Source organism: Staurois parvus, unplaced genomic scaffold (assembly GCF_062004578.1).
Source record: "Staurois parvus isolate SC_StPar_1 unplaced genomic scaffold, SC_StPar_1.0 ptg000450l, whole genome shotgun sequence".
Taxonomy (NCBI): Eukaryota; Metazoa; Chordata; class Amphibia; order Anura; family Ranidae; genus Staurois; species Staurois parvus.
Genome location: NW_028318246.1, coordinates 4,841,118 through 4,851,202, shown reverse-complemented (window position 1 = coordinate 4,851,202; position 10,085 = coordinate 4,841,118). Strand labels below are relative to the sequence as shown.

General features: G+C 43.8%; 1 protein-coding gene across 1 annotated transcript in view; it reads left to right on the top strand.

The window, feature by feature from the left end:
• The first annotated feature begins 1,741 nt into the window (after positions 1–1,741).
• MAN2B1 (mannosidase alpha class 2B member 1) overlaps positions 1,742–10,085 on the top strand; it is a 53,342-nt gene continuing 44,998 nt past the window's right edge. The window contains exon 1 of the mRNA XM_089688700.1: positions 1,742–1,893. Coding sequence (XP_089544826.1) covers positions 1,816–1,893 — 78 coding nt within the window. The 5' untranslated portion in view covers positions 1,742–1,815. The remainder of the gene's footprint in view (positions 1,894–10,085) is intronic.

The window sequence follows — 10,085 nt, the reverse complement described above, 5'->3', positions numbered from 1 at the left end:
ATATGTATATATATATATCAGGGGCGGACTGACAACTCATGGGGCCCCTGGGCAATAGGGGATCATGGGGCCCCTGTGTCCTTGCCCAAACTCAAAAAAGCCTATGAAAAAGGTACCAGGGGCATCTCATGGGGCCCCCTACTGACCCGGGGCCCTCGGGCAGTGCCTGAGTTTCCAAATGGTCAGTCCGCCCCTGATATATATATATATGATTTGCATTTCCGGGTATGTGCGTGCTGCCCTACTGGCAGCTAGGGATGTCAATCACTGGGTCCCGGCCAGCACTTAGCGATCATCATGGAAAGCTGACAGGGGAGAGATCTGTGTGTAAACAACTCAGGTCTCTCTCCTGTCAGCATGACATGTTGCTGTGTATTTCTCTGCACAGCATGCCTCCCTATTAAAACACAGCACCCAATTAACCCTTTGATCGCCCCTCATGTTAACCCCTTCCTGCCCAGTGCCATTAGTACAGTGTCAGGGCTTTTTATTAGCACTGATCACTGTATCGGTGTCACTGGGCACTGGGGATGTCAGTGACACCAAGTCAGTCCCCCCCCCAGTGTCAGAATGCCCGCCGCAGTCCCGCTATAAGTTGCTGATCACCGCCATTACTAGTAAAAAAAAAAGAAGCCCAGTATCTATACCGCCATTTGTAGACTCTATAACTTTCACGTAAACCAATTCATTTACACGTACTGGGATTTTCTTTTAGCAAAGACACGGAGCAGAATACATTTTGGCCGAAATTTATGACGAAATTAATTTTTTTACATTTTTTTTACTGGACATGTTTAATAGCAAAAAGTCAAAAATATAATTTTTTTTTCAAAATTGTCATATTTTGTTTATAGCGCAAAAAATAAAAAAAACGCACCAGCGATCAAATACCACCGAAAGAAAGCTCTATTTGTGGGGAAAAAAAAAGGCCGTAACTTTTAGTGTTGCATGACCGCGCAATTGTTAAAGTAATGCAGCGTCGTATGCAGGGGCGGACTGACAACTCATGGGCCCCCTGGGGAATTGGGGATCATAGGGCCCCTGTGTCTTTCCCACACTCAAAACACCCAAAAAAGCCTATAAAAGGTACCAGGGGCATATTATGGGGCCCCCTTCTGACCCCGGGCCCTCGGGCAGTGCCCGAATGGTCAGTCCACCCCTGGGTGTATTGCAAAAAATGGCCTGGTCAGGAAGGGGGGGAATCCATTTGGAAACTCTGGCACTGCCTGAGGGCCCAGGGTCAGTAGGGGGGCCCCATGAGATGCCCCTGGTACCTTTTTCATAGGCTTTTTTGAGTTTGGGCAAGGACACAGGGGCCCCATGATCCCCTATTGCTCGGGGGCCCCATGATCCCCTATTGCCCGGGGGCCCCATGGGTTGTCAGTCCGCCCCTGCTGCCATGCACAGGTGTACCAGATCCTGCACTCCCCAGTGTCACTGAGTCTCCCTCCAGATGCAGAAGCTGCACCCTCCTCCCTGGCTGCACTGGTACCGCTCTATGTTGGGTCACCAAAAGATGTTTCCCACAATGACAATGTTACATTTTCTCCGACACCAAAACTGGACAGTTCCTCCTCCCCGCCTCCACACAAGGGGCGGTCTCTGCGGCTACCTCCGCCCCCTCTCTATACACAGCGTGATACCGCCGCCCCCTGCTGGCAGAACGGCTCAGCTGTTTTGTAGTGGCACGGTCATGTGACCAAGCTATGCTCGCCCGGTGATTGGCTACTGAGCCGGGGAGAGGCTGGCAGGTCATGTGATTCGGTCTACATCCCCAGCAGTGGGCAGAGTGCGGATCAGATCCCAGCAAGCGGGATGGAGAGGTCCCGGGGGATGTGTTTGCTGCTGCTACTGCTGGCCGGTGTAGCTGCCACCTGGGGCTGCGGGGAGGAGGTGAGTGCCCGGGGGAGGGCAGCGCTCCCCATTCACTCTATATTGTGTGCTATGGAGGAGGAGGAGGCACAGAGAGCCGGGTGACGGGGGGTACACCGTGATCACTGGGGGGTATACTGTATATAGAGGGAGGGATCCACCCATTCAGAGATCATTGTGTCCCCCCCCCCCCCCTTGGATCTCTGACACCCCCCCCCCCCCATACAGATTATTAATATCATTGTATGACTTAACTATATATAGTGGGAAGAAAAAGTGTGTGAACCCTGAGACTGGACGGGTCCTCTACAGCAATCATCTGACCCGCATGTGACTCCCAGCCATAGACAACCACAGAGAACACACAAACCATTCTCATCTCCCATGTCTTCATTGAACAGCCAATAATCACTCACAGTGCTGGAGGAAAAAGTATGTGAACCCCTAGACTAGTTACTGCAATGAAACCTAATTGGAGCCAGTGGTATAACTTTGGATGAAGTAAGTAGTCTATGGGTTCACTTACTTTTTCCTCCAGTACCGTGAGGCACACTCCCAGCCAGGGTTCACATACTTTTTCTTGCCACTGTATATTCTGTCACTGCATTCACTCTCTTGTTATTCTTTTCTTTCATTCCTTTCTTTTCTTTAGTTTTTTTTTTCTCCTTTTTATTTTTTTCCCCCCTCTTTTTCTCTCTCGCTCTGTCCTTCTTTTTTTTTCTTTTTTTTTTTTTTTTTCTCTTTTCTCTTTTTTCTCCTTTTTTTTTTTTCTCTTATCAAAGCTAATGAGGGGGGCTATGAGGAACAACTACAAATATAGAATTTATTCTTCCTGGAGAAGCAACATTTAAACAAGAAGTCTAACCAAAGCTTTTTTGGCCATACTTCTCTTCTGGGACATAGGAATGCTCATAATCAGCAAAATCCTGCCATCAGATGATGTCACAGAGCCGCTCCAGGCTCTTCAGGGATCCCGGCAATGATGTTGGGATCTGCTGAGATGCCTGATTGGCAGCTGTGTCAGCCTCTCGGCGTGTAGCGGAGTGCCTGAGCCAGCCGTTCCTGCCCCCTGCACAGCCTGGTGCTCCAGTGAGCGCTGGAGGGGTGGAGCAGAGAGACGGTGCCTGACAGTCCCTGTTCTCTGCTCACAGTGAACTGAGAGATCAGCGGTCATGTGATTGCTCAGAATTCAGTGTCATAGCCACCATGGGACAATTACACCAGCATTACGCTGGTGCTTTAGCAAGGATGTGTGGTGTGTGTTGTGTTTTTAATTCCCAGCCTTCTCCTTTTTAAGAGGGAATATGATGACAATATAAAAATCTTTAAATAGTGACTGTATCTTTGGGAGAAAACTATTTAATCTACCATCTCTAAAGAAGACACGTGGCCACATAATAAAGCAGGACAAAAAGCAGATCACTCCTAAACTGCGTAAGGGGTTCTTTACTGTTAGAGCGGTGAGGATGTGGAGCCCCTGTCCACAGTAGTGGTGTCAGCAGAGATTGTGGATAAATGGAAACTTTCATGTGTGTGTTAGTGAACTCACTGTACAAGGATACAGAAATAGTAATATAAACACACACACAGGTTGAACTGGATAGACCAGTGTCTTTATGTAGCCTTGCCAATGGAACTACACTATATTGCCAAAAGTATTGGGTCAGCCCTCCATATCGTGTGATTCAGGTGTTCCAATCACCTCCATGGCCACAGGTGTATAAAATCATCACCTAGGCATGAAGACTGCTTCTACAGACAGCTCAGTGACTCCAAGTGTGGTCCCGTGATAGGTTGCCACCTGTGCAATAAGTCCATCCGTGACATTTCCTGGCTACTAAATATTCCACGGCCAACTGTTAGAGGGATTATAACAAAATGGAAGCAACTGGGAACAGCAACTCAGCCACCAAGTGGTAGGCCACATCACATGACAGAGCGGGGTCAGTGCATGCTGAAGCACACAGTGCACAGAAGTCACCAACTGTCTGCAGAGTCAATAGCTAAAGACCTCCAAACTTAATGTAGCCTTCAGATTAGCACAACAACAGTGCATAGAAAGCTTCATGGAATGGGTTTCCATGGCCGAGCAGCTGCATCCAAGCCTTACATCACCAAGTGCAATGCAAAGGATGCAGTGGTGTAAAGCACGCCGCCACTGGACTCTAGAGCAGTGGAGACATGTTCTCTGGCATGACGAATCACACTTCTGTCTGGCAATCCGATGGACGTGTCTGGGGTTTGGCAGTTGCCAGGAGAATGGTACTTGCCTGACTGCATTGTGCCAAGTGTAATGTTTGGTGGAGGGGGGATTATGGTGTGGGGTTGGGCTTGGCCCCCTAGTTCCAGTGAAGGGAACTATTAAGGCATCGGCATACCAAGACATTTTGGACAATTTCATGCTCACAACTTTGTGGGAAGAGTTTGGGGATGGACCCTTCCTGTTCCAACATGACTGCGCACCAGTGCATAAAGCAAGGTCCATAAAGACATGGAGGAGCCAGTTTGGGGTGGAGGAACTTGACTGGCCTGCACAGAGTCCTGACCTCAACCCCATAGAGCACCTTTGGGATGAATTAGAGCGGAGACTGTGAGCCAGGCCTCCTCCCCCGACATCAGTGCCTGACCTCACAAATGTGCTTCTGGAAGAATGGTCCAACCTTCCCATAGACACCCTCCTAAACCTTGTGGGCGGCCTTCCCAGAAGAGTTGAAGCTGTTATAGCTGCAAAGGGCGGGGCCAACTCAATATTGAACCCTACGGACTAAGACTGGGATGTCATTAAAGTTCATGTGTGTGGAAAGGCCGGCCGACCAATACTTTTGGCAATATAGTGTATGTTTGTGTCTAATCCAGCCTTTCTCAACCAGGGTGCCTTGAGGTTTCTTCAGGGGTGCCTCGGCAAAATGTCTAAAAGTTACACAAATTTTGTATACAAGCCAGCGGGTGGAAGAAGTCTGACTTTTAGTTACACAAAGCGACAGGTTATTATTGTGAACCATTACAACTGTCTAGCCGCCGGCGTCCTGACAACCAATGACATCAGTTTATAAGGAGGATGACATCTGCCTGCACAGCATCCTAGTTTGACCCTCTCCTGCCCCTCTCCATCAGTGCTGGGGTCACATTAGCTCAGTGATGGAGAGAAACTGAGGGAGAGGAGAAACACTGGAATACTAGTCAGTACCAGTGTGCAAAAGTGTATTTGAATTGGAAGAATAAATCCCCTCTAATGTTGGGTGTCCTACATGTGTGGATGTTGCTGCGTTATATATAACTATTAGAACTGTTTTTTTCTGTTTAAAGTGTGCCTCTGGGACCGACCATAATTTTTAGAGATTGCCTCGGGACTGTCCATAATTATTTTTAGAGGGTGCTTTGGGACTGCCCATAATTTTTTTTTTTTTTTTTTTTTTCCATTGTCTCACAGCAAGCACACCAATAAGGACACTTGATGTCTCTGCTCCGATGTTGCTGATGTGTATACTTGTTCTGGGTCATTGACTCACAAAGTACTGTAGCCAGATGGTGAGCCTGATCCAAGGTGAAAACATAAGATAATGAGGGAGAAAACACATGGAGTCAGCGTGTCCCATAGGAAACCATGTTAAATGGACTGTAGCGTGATTCTGCAAAATGCACTAAAGAAGGCATAGGTGTGAACCGGGCCTAATTCACAGCCTATGGCAGAGGGAGGTCTACCAGCACCACAGCCTATGGCAGAGGGAGGTCTACCAGCACCACAGCCTATGGCAGAGGGAGGTCTACCAGCACCAACTTCCTTTGCAGGTCCTGATATGACAAATGAGCTTTATTGGAAGGACCAAATAACATTTTAGCATTGTCAAAGTGGTTTGTATGGGGAGAGGGGAGGGTTAAGGGGTAATATTTAAGGGGGATAGGGGGAAGAGTCCATGTCATGTGACCAAATGCTGCGAAGTGGGTCAATACTGGAAGGACCAACCTTTTTTCCCCAAAGCTCCATACTTGGCTAGTACTGGTTCCCTGACAACCACCTCTCACCGTGATGTTTTTCTCTGGCTGGCCGGTCCTCTTCATCCAGTAGGCTTCTATGCAGGTTTCTCCTGCACTTCTACAGACTGATACTGGAATGGTGTGGACTGGATGGACAGAGGGAAAACAAAAATGGTGGGTTGGGTTGCTTGATCTGGGAACAAATGGATCTCCTAACTACATTGACCACCAATGCAAGGTGACATGTTTACACTGCCAGCTAATGTTCACGGACACCACAAATGTACTGTCTGTTTCTTTCCTGTTATTTCTAACTCTGCCCCAAATTACATCACTGATCTTGTCTCCAAATATCACCCAAACCGCCCTCTCCACTCCTCACACGACCTCCTGCTCTCTAGCTCCCTTGTCTCCAGCTCCCTTGTCTCCTCCTTCCAAGCTCGTCTCCAGCAGGGTGGATTTGATTTAAATCACTAGTCAGTAAGGCTTGATGTAAATCCTAGTTTTCTACATAAAGACTAATTCTTGCTGGTATAACTTTAATATACAAGTAGATGAAGATTTTTAGAACAACAACTTTTCATATTAGTTTTTTTATCCCCAGTTTAATAGGTTAATCATTCATATTTGGACAACTTTTCTGTTGTACTTAGGAAGGAGAAAAATAATCATTACCTTAATAATAACAATTTAAATAGATTTATTCATCTGAAACAATAACATTCCAGCATATGTGATTTGCTTAACCGTTTCAATACCGGGCAATTTTACCCCCTCCTGCCCAGGCCATTTTTCAGGTTTCAGCGCTCTCACACTTTGAATGACAATTGCGCGGTCATACAACACTGTACCCAAACTAAAATTTGATCATTTTCTTCACACAACTAGAGCTTTCTTTTGGTGGTATTTAATCACCGCTGGGGTTTTTATTTTTTGCTAAATTAACAAAAAAAACCAAAAATTTTGAAAAAAAAAACACATTTTTTCTTTTTCTGTTATAAAAGTTTACAAATAAATAATTGTTCTTCATAAATTTAGGCCAAGATGTATTCTGCTACATTTCTTTGGTGAAAATAACCCAAATTAGGATGTATTTTTTTAGTTTGTAGGAAAGTTATAGAGTTCACAAACTATGGTATAGATCTGAATATTGATCAATCCTGAAGTACTGACAGCCAATCTAATTTCTTGAGGTCCAAGAATGTCAGAACAGTACAGATATCCCCCAAATGACCCCTTTTTGCAGAGTAGACAGTCCGACGTACTTCATAAGAGGCATGACGAGTTTTTTGAAGTTGTATTTTTTTGTCATAATTTTTCGGAAAATGAAAAAATTAAAAAAATTATTTTCACTTTTTTTTTTTTTTACATACTGTCACCAGTGCAGTACAGCGTCATCCTATAACTGGCATGGTGGTGAACAGCGACACTGACTGGTGACAGTATGAAAAAAAAAAATATAATTTTTTTTAATTTTTTTTAATTTTTTATTACCTTTTTTTTATTTTTTTAAGATTTTTTTTCATATTTTACTATGACCAAAATAGTACAATGTTACCATAGTAACATTGTACTACTTTGGGGAAGTGATCAGTATTTTTTTTTTTTTTTTTTTTTTTTTTTTTTTTTTTTTTTTACACAAGTTGCTTATAGCAAAGATAGCAAAGAATTACTTTGCTATAAGCAAGCATTTACCTGAATGAAATCGATTCATTCAGCTTTTTTTTTTTTTTTGTGCTTAGCTGTCATTTGGTCACAGCTAATCACATGACATGTGCATGTGATTAGCTGTGGCCATTCACAGCTAGGCACTAGTATACAATGGATGGCATCATGAATGAAGCCATCCATTGTATACAACTGTCATGTGACCTGCTGTGATTGGTCACAGCAGGTCACATGGTACCGGCAACGGGAGCTGGTACTCGGATCTGTCATCCACCCGCCGTGTCCGAGGTGCACGGGCGGTGACAGATCGCACTGCTGCGTCGCTCTGCAACCGCGCAAACCGCGCATGTGCGGGAGCACGCCAAATGGCGTGCACCCGGAATACAGGAGCACATTTGAAGCCGCCAAACGGCCATTGGCCGGGCGGCTAATGGTTAAACATCCATGTTTGTTAACTAATTTGGCTAAACAAAATATATATATTTTAAGAAACTTAGACTGTCAGCCCCTTCCTCCTCACTCTTAGTGTCACTTTCTTCTTGTGCAGATCTATTCCACTCCAAACAATCAGAAAAATATTGTTTCTATTCTATTCACTGAACTTCTTGAAACTTAGCACTGAAGGGGTTGATTCTGTATTCAGAGGTTTGTAGAAGTTAGGATGAAGGTCTTTTTCTTAACTCTGTTCATGTTATAACATTTTTGCTGTGAAGAAGAGGCATGTGATCTCCGCTGAGTCAAATTCAGTTTTGAGAACTGCAAAAGTAAACCAATCATCTGTGATAATATCTTGTAGGCAGAGAAACTGCCCAATAATCTTACAGAAACCTCTGGAAGAGCATGACATTGTGAATGGATTCATGGAATTTATTTACCAAAAAAATTAAACATATGCAGCCTTATTCTACATAATTACAAAACTAATCTTTATCTCATGATGGAATAGCCTTTGGATGGTAATATATTTTCCTCCAAAAAGCATTTTATTTTTAAAAAATCCGATTTAAATAAAAAAAATCCGATTTTTATTTATTTTTTTTAATTATTGATTTTTATCTACCCTGGTCTCCAGGACTTCTCCAGAGCCTACCCATCCTCTGGAACTCTCTACCCCAATTTATCAAACTATCGCCTACTCTGCCCACTTTTAGGCGATCTCTGAAAACCTATCTCTTCAGGGAAGCCTATCCTGCCCTCATCTAATAATGGAATCTTCTACTCCTCCTACCAGTCCATCCCCCACAGTTACTACCTTTTTTGTACCACTAGCTCCTCCCTCTTAGATTGTAAGCTCTCAGGATCAGGCCCTCCTAACCCTCTTGTATTGTTGCTGTATTGTCTCCCATTATATTGTAAAGCGCTGAGCAAACTGTTGGCGCCATATAAATCCTGTATAATAATCATTTATTTTTTAAATTATTACTGAAGATTATGTTGTATACAGTGGAAGGTTGTAGAAAAAAAATTCTATCCAAGGTGTCGCACATGGCAAGGATGTCATTTTATTTACTCTCAGGATTCGTCACCACCAGATGTAGTTGGATGCATTTTAAATGCAGAATGAAAACTACAAACTCATATGTGAGAGACATGAATGCATTTCAGTGAGCCTAGTGTCCCCGTCTACAGTGCCCCCGTCTCCCTGTGCGGGTTTCCTCCGGGTGCTCCGGTTTCCTCCCACACTCCAAAGACATGCTGGAAGGTGAACAGGCTCCTGTCTAAATTGTCCCTAGTATGTGTATGTATGAATGTAAGTTAGGGACCTTAGATTGTACACCCCTTGAGGGTTAGGGACTGATATGAATGTACAATATATATGTAAAGAGCTGCGTAAATTGACGGCACTATATAAGGACCTGAAATAATAAAAAAAAAGTCAGTGTAACTTTTTTTTTTTTTTTTTTTTTTTTTTTTTTTTCCAGCAGCTACATCTTTTCAAAGGGTCAGGGACTTTTTTAAATGCAATACGGTGCATTTTTGGTTCAGTGGATGTCAATGGACACGCAGCAGAAATGCATGTAGTGTGTTTTTTGATGCATTTTTTTTTTTTTTTTTTTTCACCAAAAGGAAAGTATTGACTTTGATGTGACTTTGGATGTGACTTTTTTTTTTTTTTTTTTTGAGTTAAGTATGACAGCTCTGTTCATGTAGTCTGACTTTTCACTCCCTGATGCCACTTAGGATGGTTGTGACTTGAGTGCCAAAGTCCATACTCTCCTATTGGCAACACACACACACACAGACACACACACACACACACACACACACACACACACACACACACCGCATCAGAAACGTGTCAAAACTGCATGTTCAGAAATGCAAAATACACTGGAAAAAAAATGTATCCTTTGCAACATGCAGAGGTGTGAATCTAGCCTAAAAGTCTGAACGCACAGCAAGGAGCCATATAATTCTAATCCCCACCCCCACCCCATCTCTTCTGATCTGTTTTTGTTTTTTTTTTTTTTGTTTTTTTACAGTTCCCCTCCCTACTTTCAGTTCTGTTTTTTTACTGCCTAGTTCTTTTGGTTAATGCTATGTTTTCTGCACACAACTTATTAGAAGCA